General features: G+C 33.0%; 1 protein-coding gene across 12 annotated transcripts in view; it reads right to left on the bottom strand.

Moving 5' to 3' along the window:
• LOC125649411 (HEAT repeat-containing protein 5B-like) overlaps window positions 1–11,312 on the bottom strand; it is a 40,788-nt gene extending 29,476 nt beyond the window's left edge. For 3 of the 12 annotated variants that reach the window (XM_048876954.2, XM_056164653.1, XM_048876956.2), the window contains exons 1-6: window positions 11,150–11,306; window positions 9,951–10,088; window positions 9,487–9,698; window positions 7,933–8,041; window positions 2,751–2,900; window positions 1,302–1,476 (exon numbers count right to left, since the gene is read on the bottom strand). In XM_048876954.2, coding sequence (XP_048732911.2) covers window positions 1,302–1,476; window positions 2,751–2,900; window positions 7,933–8,041; window positions 9,487–9,698; window positions 9,951–10,076 — 772 coding nt within the window. In that variant the 5' untranslated portion in view covers window positions 10,077–10,088; window positions 11,150–11,306. Of the gene's footprint in view, window positions 1–893; window positions 921–1,301; window positions 1,477–2,750; window positions 2,901–7,932; window positions 8,042–9,486; window positions 9,699–9,950; window positions 10,089–10,726; window positions 10,916–11,145 lie in introns of those variants that run through there. The other 9 variants (XM_048876950.2, XM_048876955.2, XM_056164651.1 and 6 more) reach the window with 6 other exon arrangements.
• Between the last annotated feature and the right edge of the window lie 6,338 nt (window positions 11,313–17,650).

Genomic DNA, 17,650 nt, shown 5'->3' with positions numbered 1-17,650 from the left:
TCTCATCAATAAAATATCACATTGAACTTGCATGTAAATTTTAAATTTTAAGAACAAGACACCATAATAACAAAATAACAATGAAACAGTGATCTGTTTCTTTTCAAAGAACCACACAAATTTTAATATCAAAAAGTTCACATTTTTTACAGATAACAATTCCATTGTGGAAATTGAGCAGTAGTGTTTAAATTCTAAGATAAGATAAAGAATTTCTCTACACTATTATCTACCACCCCACCATTTACAGGACAAGATACATTTCCGCATTCCTCCACCACATTGCTACATCCCCAAAGTACAGAGGAGGGATCTATGATCACATTATTATCAGAGTAGATATAGAGAGCCTCCACTTGTTCATTATCTATCAAAACATTTCATGTTTTTTCTCTTTGTGATAGGTATCAATGTAATGAGATACACTTAAAAGAAATGAATCTAACAGGCCCTACTCAACAGAAGGTTATCTGGATCCTACTGTTATCAAAATATATAAAAGTGTTACAATTAAGATACTACAACAAAGATGGTTTACTTATGTATTATATATAATAAACATTAACCTCTCAATTTACAGTGTTGAAGGCTGGTGCTAAATTTGAAGAGTTTATTTCAAAAGCAAATTATCATAAATAATGCCAGGAAATTTTATTTGAAAGAAAAAAAAGAAGACTTTTTACTCAAAGCTGGCTGCTAAAAATAATTATAAGCAACTGAAAAAAAAAATCATTAACAGATTATGAAATGTTATAGTTAAAATCTGAATATATGGATAATATATAATGTTCATTAAGAGAGTATTTTGTTTACAAGCTCCACAGATACCAGGCTATAATTAGTTCAAAATATATATGAACATTGTATTACATGTAGGTAGTAATTACATATACCTCCAAAACTCAATCTAGAAAAAGAGCCTAAAATAAAAAGATGTCCAATTTAGTTTTTTTTTTTACAGAAGGAAATCTTTTACTACACTTCAGTGCACTTTAAAATGTACTTTACAAAATAACATCTGTGAACCATCAATGCAAGAGGAAATATGAAACATGAGAAAATTGTTTAATGTTGAATCTCAGTCTTCAATTAGTCCATAAACATGATATTCTCTGACAGGATTCTTACAAAGGCTGAGGAAGTGCATAATACAAATATTAGTAAATAAGTCAATTACTTTCTTGGTCAATGACCCAAGTGTTAATTCCACACTAAAACTGATAAGTTAATGATGTCTAGTGTCATGAATTCCATTGATTATTTATTCATCAGACTTAATGATTTTCTGTAATCATCTCTACCTGTGCTGACTGCCTTCGGACTCTGGGTGGTTGACATCAGATTTCCCAGAAGTTTTGCCACCGCACACCTGACATCATAGTTGGAGCCGTCAAGGGCTCGGAAACAAAGGGAGCAAACTGTCTCTAACTCACTAGTGTACATAAAAGGGGCCTCATATACCAGTTGTAACATGCACTGAAATAAAAGGTAATATCAATTACTTCTTTTTTGATCTTCATTTTACAATATCCTACACCTTCCTTCATTTGTACTATGCAGTGTATACAGGATTTCTTCAAAAATTAGAATATGTAATTAAAGGGAGTGACTTCTGCAGACAATATTTTCTTATGTGCAAACAAGTTTGATCTTTGACCGTATGATCACAAAATCAATAATGACAATCTGTTTCTTAGAGCTCATGTGTATATCAAATTTGATGTCTAGCAATCGAAGCGTTCTCATGATATTAAGCAATTTAACATTTCAGTCTACTGACTGACCCACAGGTACAACCCGATATGCTCCCACAAAACACCTACTCACTACAACAATAAACATGTTGCCACTGCAGCTCTCATAATTTGAACCTAACCAAATGTCAAAAGCCAAAACAGTACTTTAATCCGACAGATTTAAAAAAATTTCACTAGTGAAAAACTATGACTAGTTTCTACAACTGACATGTGCAGTCATGAAATTAACACTAGCATGTGTTTTGAATTTAAAATTTGGGGAAGACAAAAATACCAGGGAAAAACCTCTTAGACTAGAGCAATTCTGTGTCAGAGGTATATGTAGGTGCAATATTTTGACTCAAGTTTTTTAATCATTTAACTACTTGCTTCAAGTTTTCATCCTCTACAGATTCTCATTGCTCAACTCTTTCTCAACGTCTTCCTCACCAAAGTTCTTGAGCTAATTGCCAAGCCCTGAATCATGAGAAGAAATCCCACATAACATTTGCTGTCCTTATCTCTCTCTCACTTCCTATGCTGAAAACAGCCACTGCTGTCTTCATTAATCTTAGTATTAAACCCATTGTCATTCCAAATGAAAAAGCATCATGAAGTGGAAAGGATGTATATTGTTTTTGTACCTCTAAATTTTCTGCATGAGTTAGATAGAAAGATAAATGTAAGATTGAAATACAGCAAACTGTGTCCATCCATCATAAATATGTATCCAAAGATTGTAGAACTACATAAACTATACTCTTTATGACCTACATATTTCCTTTATGACCTACCATGTAACTACATGCGTTCTCATGCAGGAAACAAGATTCTTAACATCTTGACACTTCAATAAAACCCAGAATGTAATAATTGTTCAGAGGTTAGCTCACATGTTATTTCATAATGAGCAAATCATATTCAAAACAGTTTCAACACTGCAATATTTCTATAACATTTTTTTTATTCATTAATATTTTTCCTCGTTTTTTACACATTGAAAGTCCGACATACCTTTGCTGCTGCGAATCTGACTACCATGGACCGGTCCGTCATGCACTGTTTGGTTGCCTTGTACACATCCTTATAGGTGCTGTTACCTGCTGTCCCCAGACCCTTTATCACCTTCTCTAGTGTAGACATAATTTCACTCCGACCTTGAGACTAAAATTTTTTTTAAAGATTAAAGTTAATCTATTTTATTATCCATCATTAAAGAGAAACAATTTCTCTACAAATACTGTATAATAAAAAAAAAAAAAAAAATTAATTTGCTATACATCTTCATTATTTCTTATATAAAACCATTACTATTAAAACACATCATTTTAAATGTTATGCAAACTATTTCCCATATTCATCCTATAACCACCTCATGGGACTTTTTCAACTCTTGCAAATTGATAAGTCCCCTCCCCCCCCTCCCCCCAAATTTAAATACATTACAATCTACCTTATACTGGTAATAGATACAATATCTTTATGTATTTACTATGTTGTTTTGACGATTTGAAATAATAAATCAATAAAGAAGACTTCAGTATTATACTATATTATCATAAACAAAACTATTCATTTAGAATTTAATATCTCTTTAAGCATTTCTCAAAATCAAAATATTACTGGAAATATTTCAAAACAAAGTAACTGCACCCTTTTCCCCCTGAAATATTTTTCATTTTTGATGTTAAGCATTAAAAATATAACTCATTTAATGATGATAACCAAAATTTGGACCTTCTGAATGCAAAGATAAGAAAAGCATTTTTGCCTTAACTCTGTGTTATGTAAACAAAGATTTGAGTCTTTTATGTTTACAAACAACCAGTGAAATGCTAATTTTAAAAGCATTTTAATTTTGCACAGTCACAAATTTACCTTTTAAATGACACATTTTACCTAAAGAATTCTTGAAATGTGGTACATATAATAAACTAAGATCTACATCCATTTATTTTGAAAATTTCATAAACAATAACATACCTTAATCTTTGTTTACACAACAACTAATAAACTTTTTACAATGAGCTTCTGTCATGATGTACAACCTTCATTTTTTATGAAACCTTTTAAGCACATTAGAGAGTAGAATTTGATAATTAAATATGATAAACAAAGTTTGGGGGGAAATCGTGAATCAGTCCCTTTAACGTCCCACTCGAGAATTTTCTTACTCATATGGAAATGTCACCATTGCAGGTGAAGGGCTGCAAAATTTAGGCCTATGCTGGGTGCTTACGGCCTTTGAGCAGGGAAGGATCTTTATCATGCCACACCTGCTGCAACACAGGGCCTCAGTATTTGCGGTCTCATTTTATGGACCACCCCATTTAGTTGTCTCTTATGACAAGCGAAGGTGCACTGGGGACCTATTCTAACCCTGATCCCCACAGAATCGAAAACTTAGAATGTACGATGATTAGTTGTGCAGAAGCACATTATGACACCACTTTTTAAATGGGAACTTTGGGAAACATACGTAACAGTCCCCTTTACAATTAGAACTAGTTCAGTTTGATCTTAGAATTAGTATACATATTACTGTGATAATGGTGATACACTGCATACATTTTAGCATACTTCTTATAATGGATTAAAGTTCTTTAAATTTCTTTTTCAAAAAAAAAAAATATCCACTTCCTTTTGTGAATAATGCATTCACAAAATAGTTATAAATATTACAAGTAAGAGTTGTCAGAGGACAACATAGCTCACAAGGAAGCCTGACACTTCTTACCCTCTTTCCTTAGTTCAGAAGATATAGCCAACGTTTAAGATTTTGAAAAGCAAGTCGAAGTCCAAGGTAGAGGTCATTATGTAGTAAAAAAAAAAAAAAAAAAAAAAGAGTCTTGGAATCAATAAAAGACCTGGACATGAGGAATCTATATAAATATGTGAAATATCAAAGCCCAATCCCCCCTTGGTTAAAAAATTAATACTAAAGTTTGAGTTTTTCCCTTAAAGTATGATGCCAACACCAGCATCATGAGCATGGCTCTCTGGACTTTCATCCCAGTGAGCTAATATATTCCTTTAACTCATGTAATTCATACGTTTTGTACTTCACAGCATCTTTTATTGTGACTATGGGGTCTGGCATTTATGATTCAATCATTCATGTTACTTTTGCTTTATTTCAGATTTACTGGCAGTGAAGCTTATTCAAAAACATAACTCTGTATGGATATTTGATCACCAATGATAGCAAAATTTCTGCAATATGTTACATGTACACATAGATGACAGCCACATTAACTACACTAGAGTAGAGCAAATGCTGATTATCACAATATAATCTACTGCTTTTATTTCAAAGTGAAACACATCTAGCATGTCTACTTATTAAATATTTGTATCAGATGTGAAGGTCAGTATTATGTAAACATGACCTTGAATTCTCTTAACTGAACCAAATCCAACTTCATAGTCTGATTTTTCCTTCTTACTACAAATTTAATTTTCTTACAGCACTGCTGTGTATGATAGACAATAGAGTTGTCGGTGTCTTTGTGTGTGATCTGTCGAGTTGTTTAGAAATGCACAAGATCTGTTTTGTTTCCCAGATGATTGATGGAAAATCTGAACCATTCCCCAGACTCCTAACAAACTCACACCTGGCAACTGGCCCAGTAACCAAGACAACATGGAAGATCACATGATCGACATGGCAGATTGTCAGAGGTGATGAAAATATCACACACACGCCACTGAAACGCTGCAGTGCTGCACACAATTCATAAGCATTATTTACTGTTAATTAGTCAATTGTTTTCTTCCTGATTGAGTTGTACACATCACTGCTGATTGCCTCTCAGGGCTGCTGACTCCTACTGGATGTAGTACCAAGGGAATCCTCATTAAAGACATGACATGCCTTCAACAGTATCAACTGAACTACATAATTTTTTCTTGATTAGATCTCAAATTTAAACTCTTCAGTTCTGTCTGGGAATTTCACATCCAATTTGCAGTCTGTAGCACCTGCCTTGGACTGATTTCACAAAAGTACATAAATACATGTAATAGCCAGAATCCAAGAGGATAAACAAGGAATCCCCATTAAACCTTAATGAAAGTAACATTCCTCTAAAAATGCTCATTTTTCACTTATTTTTAATACTTTGTACCTGCAACTATAATTTAAATGGGCTTATTGAAATTCTGTGATCAGTGGTATGGATGATAAAGTCATGTCAAAAATCCCTCAGCACCAAAAAAAAAAAAAATCTTCCCAGCGTTTTCATCCTCATTCAACAACTTATCAATCAAAAACATTTATTGAATAAGCCAGTCTGCCTTATTAGCAACATGCCTCCCATTCAGTATCAGTAAAAACCCAAGAGTCTTCTTCGAAAATAACTAACATGCACCCAGAAATATGTAGCCACAAAAATCCCTATCTTATCCACAAGGAATGCTTCTGAATAGAGAAGAGTATTTTTTTTTTATTGTGCAAGTTTGAAAGAGCATAGAAAGTTTGAGATAAACTTTTCATGCAGGAATGTATCTTTCCTTATTTCAGAGCCTTCCCTGCCCTTGGCATCACATCAAACACATTACATAAGACAGTTTATAGGAAGGCAGATGCAGACAGATCAGAATGAAAACTCCCTTAAACTTATCTTCGTCATTAAACCAACATCCTTTTCGTACTATAGGTATCAAGCAAAACCATATGCTATAGGATCATAAAGGTTAATGAGCTTACATTATTGTCATATTAAAATATCTCGCATAGGAAATTGTTCAATGTACCTATCTGACAACATTATTCATTCTTGTTAGTAGTAATACAAGTCAATTCACTTTTTACAGACATTAATCAATTTGGCATATATAGACTTTTATCTCAACTTGGTTAATGAGTCACACTAATATATCACTCCTACATCCAAATGTTTTTCATTCCAAAGTACAAAAACTAATAAATTCATTTGACACCTGTCAGAAAGTTCTAACTTACAACATGTGCAAGTATTGCAAAAACATTTCTGGTTCTACTTTATTGTTTTAAACAGATTTTCCAAGATCTCAATTTCTAATTATATATATATATATATATATATATATATATATATATATATATAATATACACACACAGGGTTGTCACCAATGCAATAATCTGTCCTATATGTCGAAAATTCATTTGGGACACAAGGATGTCTAATATGACGAGTCCTGTAGAAACATGCTACGCCGGACTCAAGCAAAGATTAGACTAAAATTCACCCCCCCCCCCCATTATTTAACTCCAGGTGACATGCTATGCTCTAGTGAACTGATATCACTGTTGGTGCACCAGTTGTTTGTTTAGTGTCAGTCAATTAGGTGAGAATAAGGGTACATTGTACATCCACTGCACTGTTGACATGTAGAAATTATTACTTATTAAATTGAAGCTTTTTATGCTTCCATTGGCATATTCATTTATTTTAAAATTCAAAGTCAATCTTTGTCTTAGCCACTTTTATCACAATCAAAAGTAGCATTGCTTATTATAATTTACGGCAAACAACAAATCTATTCTATCACAATAATTAGTTATCTTTCCAAAATGTCCTATCTACATTCATTAATTTGTTGTCATATTGACATAGGGTTGTTGTGATGACATGAGAGTGCATTGCTGATCGCATGAACATTTATAAAAAAAATTGTCGTTAATCGGAAGCAAAATAGCGAATTACTACATCTAATTACGTCACAAATATGCATTGGGTAGGTAATCTGAGTTATTAACATGTCAATGTTTGCAATTTGTTCGAAAGTAAAGGTAACAGAGAAAAGTATCAGCTTGTGTTCATTCTGAATTGGAGGAAAAATTACTCTCACTTTACTTTTCTTGAAGATCTGATTCAAAAACGACTCATAGAATTTTCATGGGACTAAAGATACTCATAAATCATGAGTCCAAGACTCACCTTGAAAAATTCCTAGTGACATATTTATATATACACATACATGCATTACACACTAAAACATTTAGTTGTGTAATTTATACCATAGTCTTATGAAAAGACCTTCATTGATACAGTCTAGGAAATATACCCATAAATCATCAGAGCACCATCTTATCACAAAAAAGTACAGCTCTAAACTAATTATTGTATCAATATACTTTAATTCCCAGAATTTTCTTCTTCTTAACATAAAATAAATTTAATCTGATGAGAAAGTAATTCAGTCAATAACCTACCTCCGCATTTTTGAGAGACTTAATCAATGTTTGAACTGTCTCTTCAAAAGATCTTCCAGTCATTCTACCCAGCTTTTCATACATAGCTCCCAAGCAGCCAATAGCTGCCCTGTAAATATAGAAATTTTACAGTAATAATTTTCAATTTCAATATTAAACAGATTAACAATAAGTATCATATCCATTGAACTAATGGAGTCTTTCATAAAAACTCATTCACGCAAAGGACGATTTCATGTATCAGAGTTTGTGCGAAAGACAACAATTTTAAAATATGTATTCTCTCTAATGTAAACTGTACATAAGTACACACATTATGTGTGTGTCTATATCTTGTTGCTATTTTCCTTTCTTTTGCTCTATTAAAGTAGATACCAGGGATGAAAACAGAAGTTTCCTGGAGTGACTAGATATCGATACAACTAGAACCTCATTCTGCAGTATCTCACACTGAATGTCAGAAATTTTCTAAGTTATACAGGTGTTTCATAAATTTTCCCCTAAATTGTGTAATTGTAAAAATAAAAATAATCCTTTACAAATTCTGTGTTCTATTTTTCTTGTTATATGATAAAAAAACAAATGTACAAACAGAGTGCTGTATACAGAACAAAGTCAAGATGCTGTTGTCAAATCTAATTCCTTTGGATGGCAAGAATGGTCGTTTCAGAGAATATCATCCGAATAATAACAAAGACTTAACAACTTTGCGATTTGTTTTTACTCTAAAAGTACTGATTTGTTTTTTGGTTGGTGACTGACAAATATTGAAAATGGCCTGCAAAACTCTGACACTTGCAGGCCAAAATGACTGATAGAAAGTTTTACAAACTCTGAAAAATGAAAATGTTCTATACATATAGTGTGAAACACATTAAAGAAAAATCTCAATCTTTTTAAACTTTAATGTTAAAATTATTATGGTATCAACAACTTTACAACACTCACATACAAGTCAGGGTTCTCTGTAGGATTTTGTCAAGACAAATTCTGGACTCATGGTTTTTGAAGAGTCCCAGTAAATTTTGATTAGTCAAGAAGATAAAATGCCCATATGGACGTTATATGTGACAGTGTATCTATGACAATTAATGTTTGATGACTGATTATTAAATATAAATTACAAAATCATATACAATAAACTTGATATTACTGTAATCAGGTAATTTTGGTGAATTGGAAATGTTAGCTTTATTGACGGATGAGGGAAAACTAACCAAAAATTAAAGCGCTAAAATTTGTATTTATATAAATTATACACATGTTAAATGAAAATGTGCGAAAAAAATTAAACACTAATATTGCAAACTACATTTCTTAAAAAAGAAAAATCTGCTAAATATTCACAACACCAATAACACCAGATATGTTGTATTACTAACCACCTCTCTATCCATGGAATCACCTTTTCTATGTTTCTTACACCCTGAATAATTTTGCCACATCCAGGACTTCAGATTCTTGCATTACAAAGAATCCTGTTGTATTTTCAATTCAATGAACCATTTAGCTATCTAATTTTAGATCTTATATATACAGTCCCTGTATACTTACAATTTCGTGGGTAGGTAGCTGGGAGAATCATCTCGATTTTTTATGATATCATTGCACTTGTTTAACGTATCAAAGAGATCAAATGTGTCTCCAACACTGAATATTGTAGCAAGGTTCCGAGCCAAAAGTTTTCTGGTGGGGGGACCTGGGGACTCGCTGATCTGGGAGGTAAGCTGTGATACTAATTGTTTTTGTTTTTCTTTAATGTCAGACTGAAAATGACAGAAAGTTGAGATAAATGAAATATTAAATTTCTGTTAAAAAATAAATCATGTTATCCAATTTTTAAAGTAGTATCAGTATTTTACTGAAAGTACACAACAAATACCATACAATGCACACACATTTTAATGCATCATCTTTTCTACTTTTTTTTTTTTAACAGGACCAGATACATGTACTTTCTTTGATTTCCTAGGTAAAGCATGGAGCATGAAAAAGTATCACAACTAAGGTATTGTTACCTTTTGTGCAGCTACAAGAACTTTGTCCAAAAACCTCAGCCATTCAAACACAAATACTGGCTTCTTGTTGTCTGGAATCTTAGACAATGCTTCTTCATTTAACAGGAGGGAATGTGCTAATTCCATGTTTTCTTACAACTGAAAGAAATGAATGTAAACATTATGAGATGGCCACAACCAAAGTTCATGTAAACATGTTAATCCTATACAAGTAGTATACATGACTCATATATTTCTTCTGCACGATTCTGGGGCTATGTACATTTCCATCAGAAGTAACATGGACAACCTATCTGTCTCTCTCTCTCTCTCCAACATAAAAATCATAGGTGTATAATTGGATTTAATTTCTGTAAAGTTGCAAATCCCTTCATTAAAACAATCAGTATTTTAAACCTACTTTAAACACTACCATCACAAGATGGGTTATATATTAATGTGACCCATATTAAGGATGCCGATGATGTAGTCATTGTCAAGCATCATAGGTGCCAGTTACTTTAGCTTGTACAGTGCTGAATGCATACACATGGAGCCTAGTGGAAAATAGTTATTTTCATTGCATGTTAAGTATCAACAATGAGCATATGATTATATATCAACCATATTTGATGGTAATTTCGGAATTCTGAAATTGTGGCAATATTAATTGAATTATATTGTATATCCAAAATTTAATTGCAAATTTCAATACAAGAAAACAACATACATGTACAATATAGTTATATGCATGTATAACATGCAAGTTGATTACTGCAACATAGTACCATGCTTACGTGAATGTGTTTTGTGTGTATTTTATGCACTGATGGATTTGATGGCTAACTCTCTGTTCATCATGCAGTGCAATTGTCTTTGTTTTCCTTTGTCATACGCTTCTGTGATTTTGGACTTTGTCAATGTGCATCCTAATGATCCTCTGTGGGCCCAAATTGGTTGGAAAAAATATTCTATTCTATCCTATACTTTAAACGACAACGGACATTTCAGATTTCAGTTCATTATAAATTGTTTTAATAAGGCGTGCTAAAATTAAGACAAATTCGTGTTTTAATCCAACAACACTAAAATATTGTCTAAATGCATTTCGGGATAAAGTACAGCTGAAGTAGGCTAATGATTCTCATTTTGTAGCCAATGTAGGTTGTAACGAGATTGATACATAAAGTCAAATGGTTAAAATCTTGCTGCATACCTACTTTTACATTGGCTAAATAACGGATGTATTCCACTTCAAATAAATATTTTCCAATAAATCATGAGATTTTACAATCCAAAACATAAAACATTTTCTATCTTCCTGTCATCCTCTCCGGCGACAAATAATAATAGATGGATGCACATGCGCACCGTCCTCATGACGTAATAAAATTTAGCCAATTCAGTCTTCGTATGTTTCGTGTTCAGGCCTTATGATATTGAACAACAGAGATTATCTATTTTAGAAACATATCGTAATGATTGGTTTTGAAAGTTAGTGTTAAGAAAAGAAAAGTTATTGTTTTTAACAAGGCCTGGGGAATAATTTAAATTTCAGTACAATCATATCGAATGTACACCTTCTTGTAAATATACTTGGATACCTTTTTTTTTCCTGCATAGATCTGGCAGTTTTAATGGTGCTAAATCTGACCGATACAGCACAGCCCTGAAGGGATTTTATGAATTGAAAAAAATAAAAGCTTTTCATGTTTAGCACCAGGAATTAAAACAAATATTCAATCTTTGACCTCACAATAAAACCAATTCTATTACATATAATTCTGAAATATGAGGTAGATACATAAGTTCATGGAATAAATCAAAATCATCCCCATTTGATCTAGACATACCTTTACAGTCACTTCACTGTGAGAAGCTTTGCCCTATGAATTATGTAATTTTTAAATCACTTCACTGTGAGAAGTTTCATTAAAAATATTCTGAATATATTCTTAGTGTACATAAGAAAAGTACTAATTTTGCTGTACCAGAATTAGGGGAATTCCCTCTACATTATGACGTTTTGGAATAAATTAAACTACTTGAGGATGCTTATTTGTGTAGTAAATCTTTGCATTTGAATAACAAATTGTCAAACTACGTCAATTTAGGGATAATAGTCATTATAAATTTAAGACAATTGTAAAGAAACTAATTTATGATAAATACACATCCAGAAACCTGGTATATAGTTTTTAAAAAAAGTTGATATTAGAAGATCTATTTGTAAATTACGGATATCTGATACTGGAGTTGTAACGGAACGGAATATCCTGAACTGACCGGAGCTTGCTTTTTGTGATATTATAAGGGGTGGGGGGGGGGGGGGTCATATACATATTTTGATATTTTGTTCCGAAAAGCCATCTATGCTAAATATAACTGGGGAATTCATTTTGAACAATATATGCAATTAACAAAAGTGACACTGTATTTAACTATGTGTTATGCAATCGCTTCTTTGTGTATACATTTGTAAGTATTTTCATTCTGCCCCTAGGGGCCCTAAACTGGATAATAAACATCTTCTGTGTTCTAAAGGGAGCGGGGGGGGGGGGGGGTCCTGAAGGGAGTAAAAAAAAAGGGGGGGGAGAAGGGGAGAGTGGCGGACGAGGGGGGGGGGGGTATGAGAAGAAGAGGATATAAGGAAGAAGGCAGGCAGGGTGAAAGGTGGTAAAAAAAATATTTAGCGAGATGGGGGTATTGGGGAGAGAGTAAACGGGAAGGAAGAAGAAGCAGGGCTCTGCTCCGCAGATATATGATATTCAAAGATATTCACTGATTTCGTAGAATGTTGATACAATTTTATACATCGTTTATTTGTTGTTTTTATTTGAATAGTTGTTGTTGTTGGGTTTTTTTTTTTGGGGGGGGGGGGTGTATACATTGTACTAACAATAGTAGTGGCGGGTTTGATTTTTGATAAAATCAGTTGTGGTTTTTTTATGTGTAAAGTATACCATTAGCTAGAATAACCCATGAAAGTAAACTAAAAAGCCTCAAGACCCTTTGAGCTTCCAGAGGCTTCGCCTCCTGGGTCCCTGCGAGGACTTTGCCCTAGGTTCAGTAGGTCTTAAAAGTCTGCCTCCAGGCACCCCCCTGAACAAATCCTGGATCCGCCACTGGTTAGTGATGAAATCCCAAATGCCTTATATGTCAATAGATATGCTTGGCCGAAACTTGAAGACTATTTATGGTATACGGACAATATTGCAAATTTCAATAAACTATAGAATTCTTTTAGAGCCAATCGGACCATTTCGGACAACAAGCAAGGTCGAAGCGAGAATAAGGAAGTAAAAAAACGTGAGGGCGACATTTCAGTACAGGCGCGTACTGCACTGCTCATCTTTGGGGTGGGGGGGGGGGGGGGGGCAGCCTGAGGTGAAATTGGAAGATCGTGTAAGGGGATTTGGATACTTCATCAACAAAAGCCGCTTAAAAATATTACTGGGGAGGGGGGACGCTCATTTTTCGCTACATAGGTTCAATTCATAACTTACAAGCTTACATTCTTCTCATTCACTACTACTATCATTAATATAGTGAGCCAAAACTATGGATGTCAAATGATATAACCCAGTTAAGAAGGGAAGTCCAGAGACTTGGAAGGAGAGTTCTGAGCAACTAAAAGATTGTAATTATAATCTACTGCATGCTTTCAAGAGAATTCAACATTATGAGAAAGAAATCGAAACATGGATTTTATAAAACAATCACTGACAACATTGTTAAGTTGAATCAGAATAGTCCAAAGGACTTTGGGAAAGTTTTAAAGAAAACAAAATGCACCGAAGTCATTTTTTTCTTCCCCAAGTCTTCACATGTTTGGGAACCGCTATAAAAACTTATCATGCTTTACGGGCAATAAATGTGATTTCTTTCGTTTGAGGAACGAATTAGACAGAAATCAATTTCTACTTGGTAATAATAATGAATGGATTATTCCGGAATTTGAAAGTTTTCATTTCGAATACCTTTTTAAGTATGTTCAGTCATGCGGTTCAATAGAACCGGTTTCAATAGAGTACGTGGTTAAATCAGTTTAGGACGACATGTACAGTTGGTAGCACGCCTAAATTTTTGGAAATTTTTATTATTTTTTATGTATGGTATTATACTGCATGTACAATAAAGCTGCTACGTGTTGTTGCTAGTCCAATTTATGTGTTGTGTTATTTATTACTGATCTTGTATCAGGAATGAATGGATTTCAAAGTAGAATGCCTATGCTAATGTAGTTGACTCTGAAATACAAAACCTTAATCCCCTCGATTATCGTTTTACACACAGTGAAGTCAAACTTGGTATTAAAAATCTAAAATGTGGCAAATCACCCGGACAAGACTTAATTCTTAATTAATTTATTAAAGTAGTTCAAACATACTTTTATCTGTAATAACAAAGCTTTTTAGTCAAACCCTTTTCTCTGGGAAAATACCTGAAGACTGGAATCTAGTACAAATACTGTAACTTCCATTTATAAATCTGGGGACTCATGTAACCCAACAAACTATAGAGTTAAAGTAATTCCACCCTCCTGTGATGTCATAAGATTTTGCAAAATCAATGATTTATCTAGATTTTTGCATGATAGGAACATAAATTTTTCCTATAGTTATTGTAAAAAATCTTGCTAAGAATAAAATATTTCAAAAGTCTAAGTTATAGATGAATAATCAATGATACATTTCAAAATATTGAATCCAAGGGTAATAACTCTGTTTCTATTGGTTTCTTTATCAAGCCTACTATGCAATGATTTCCTTTATTTTTTACAGACATTTTGTATATTTTTGTGTAGAAACAGTTTCATGAAATTGTTATGAATGCTACTATATCGTCATAACCAGTTTGTATGGAATTTTAATAACGCTGTTTAAGGAAAATTGCAATTTTCTGACCGTGATATATGATTCTGTTTATGTACGTCTCACATCTTAAAAAGTGTGATGACCTATGTATTTTATTTGATAATTTGTTAGTTTTAACTCTAATGAATAAAAATAAATACACATTCTAAACTTGTATCAGATAAAACTGCGAGTATGGAGTTACCTTAATAGCTGTATGGGTAAACTTTTAATGGTCTTCTACAGTACCGCCTAAATTCATATTTAGAAACAAATGACCTATACTTAGTAACTACCGATTTGGATCGCACTACATTTTTAAAAACTCCTCTCAACAATTAACAAGTTAACAAACCTTTCATTTAAAGCATAAGAAACAAAATATATATGCATGGTTTTTGTTGGTTTGTTTTTTTTTTTTGGTTTTTTTTTTAACCAAAGCTTTTGATATAGTTGATAGAACTTCTGTGTTACCCAAACTGTACAAAACAGGCATAGGTGGAATTTTTTACAATCTCATAAAGCACATATATTCAAATATTAAATATTGCTTCAAAGGTGAATCCAGATAGAGTGAACCATTTGTAGCTAAGCGAGGGGCTAAGCAAGGTAATCACCTTTCCCCCTATTCTCTTTAATATATTTGTTATCATTTGTACTCACAATTCATGAATTTTAAGACAAAACCACCCGAACTTCAAAATGTTGAAGTTGGCCACTTATTCTTAGCAGATGATGTTCATGCAATTTTCTGAAAGGCAGTCTATCGAGGTTTGAAAGCTTTCTTTTGTGGTTGAGAGGAGAATCAAGTCATCTGCAAAGAATAAGTGGCCAACTTCAACATTTTGAAGTTCGGGTGGTTTTGTATTAAAATTCATGAATTTGTAAAACTACTGCTGAAGATGAGTTACATTTTTTTTTAAATATATATATGACCGCTTCATGTATAAAGATATAAGAAAAAATATTGTACAGTGCTATAATTATTCTACTAATGCTATATGCATACATATATACAGTTTGACGTCACATGTACATGTAAAATATAATTATATTTACATATGTGTATATGAATTATTAGTACTTAGCTTAGTATCACTGTGTATCTCACATATTTTGTAAAATGATTGTATGCTACATTTTTGGTGAATCAATAAATAAATAGAAATAATTTCTGAATGATAATATTAAGGGGGGTGGGGCAATCACTCCATTTATCTTTATTTGTACATGAAAAATTCTACATGCCTGACTCAGACTTAAATTGAAGTGAGGAAACAAGAACGCAAGGATTACACTCACTGTCTCACAGTCTGCGTAATCACTCCTCGAACTCATCCTCTCGCTCTCCCAACCACCATATTCCTCCATAATTCAAGCAAAAATAAAACCTCTTAGAGGAAACAAAGATGCAAAGGCGAGAGATTATAGGTACGCAGCATCGTTTTTCAAGGAGGAGAGGCTCCAGAAGTTGGCTTCAAATTTGTTGGAACATTCTGGACAACCATTGAACAATAATAATAATAAAAAAAAAACCCAACAAAAAAACACATAATTACGCAGTATTAAGGTCTTCCCCGGAAGACATGTGTCGCCTGCTAGTTCATTCTATATGTAATATATCACGTATAATGTTGAAAAAGTAAATTATTCAAATGGTTTTTGTCAGTTTAATACTCCTTTTAAAGGTTTTGAGAATTACTAAACATTCTTTAACGATAACTTAATTGAAATTGAAAGATGAGACATTATTATGCAATGCAATTTGTGGGAGAATCTGTTTGAAATTAAGACATTTATTAAATGTAGACTGAATGAAAACATATGTTTGAAAATATGTATCAACCTGTTATTGTGCTCTTCAAGACAATGGTAATAACCATAAGTAATCATCTGTTGGGTTTACTGCTTAGTCTTGTTGTCTTTTTATATATCCAATTTACTGTTTCTCAAGAAAAATCATAATTAGTGCTGTTCTGAAATCACATATACTGTCCTTCAGTATGGGAATTACAAATACTGTCCTTTTGTACATAAAAATACTGTCCTTCAGTTAATCATAAAATAAAATCTTCAGCAAAAATTTTTTTTGCTGTAAAAAATTCTAAGTCCCGGCAAAGAAGAAGTTGATAAGCGATAGATTCGAAAATGTCTTACACAATACAGTTGGCCACACTGATGCTCTGTGCCAAATATCAGGGAGTTGCCCCATGTGGTTCTTGAGAAAACTGTGACAGAAATTTTTTGTGACGACGACGACGCCAGACGACGCAAGACGACGGATAGTGATCCCTATATGTCGCCACTGCGTAACGCAGGCGACACAATAAAGAAACACCCACCCACACCCACATCCTCCCAGACCTCAAAATCCGCAGTAAATCGTGGGAGGGGGAACCGAAGGTTTGTTCTGTTCAAATTTACATCTACATGTACCACAATTCAACACCACTAGAGGGTGGGGCAGCCTATATATATAGATAGAAAAATAATCAACTTTGCAAGTAATAGAAACGGGAAAAGTACGTTGTAGAAAAATGCGGGGCCAGCTATGACATACATATATAGTTAATCAATAGAACATAAAACATATTTATTTTCCAATTAATGACCCTCAAGGGGCAGCATAAAAATACATACAAATGTATAAAGTACTCAAAATGTTTGTAGTGTACAGCAAACTGAAAGGAGACCTTATAAGAATATTGCTAGCACTAACAAACCATTTAGAAGGAATAGAAAGGAACACATAAAAATATAGACATGTTCATACAAACAAAATACAGACACGGAGAAGACCGGAGACCGTCATTTCTAGAGGAATTTTCCGGAATTGTTATTTTCTAACAATTTGAGTTTATATCT

The sequence above is a fragment of the Ostrea edulis genome, chromosome 5, assembly GCF_947568905.1.
Source record: "Ostrea edulis chromosome 5, xbOstEdul1.1, whole genome shotgun sequence".
Lineage (NCBI taxonomy): Eukaryota > Metazoa > Mollusca > Bivalvia > Ostreida > Ostreidae > Ostrea > Ostrea edulis.
This window is presented reverse-complemented; position numbering and strand designations above follow the sequence as displayed.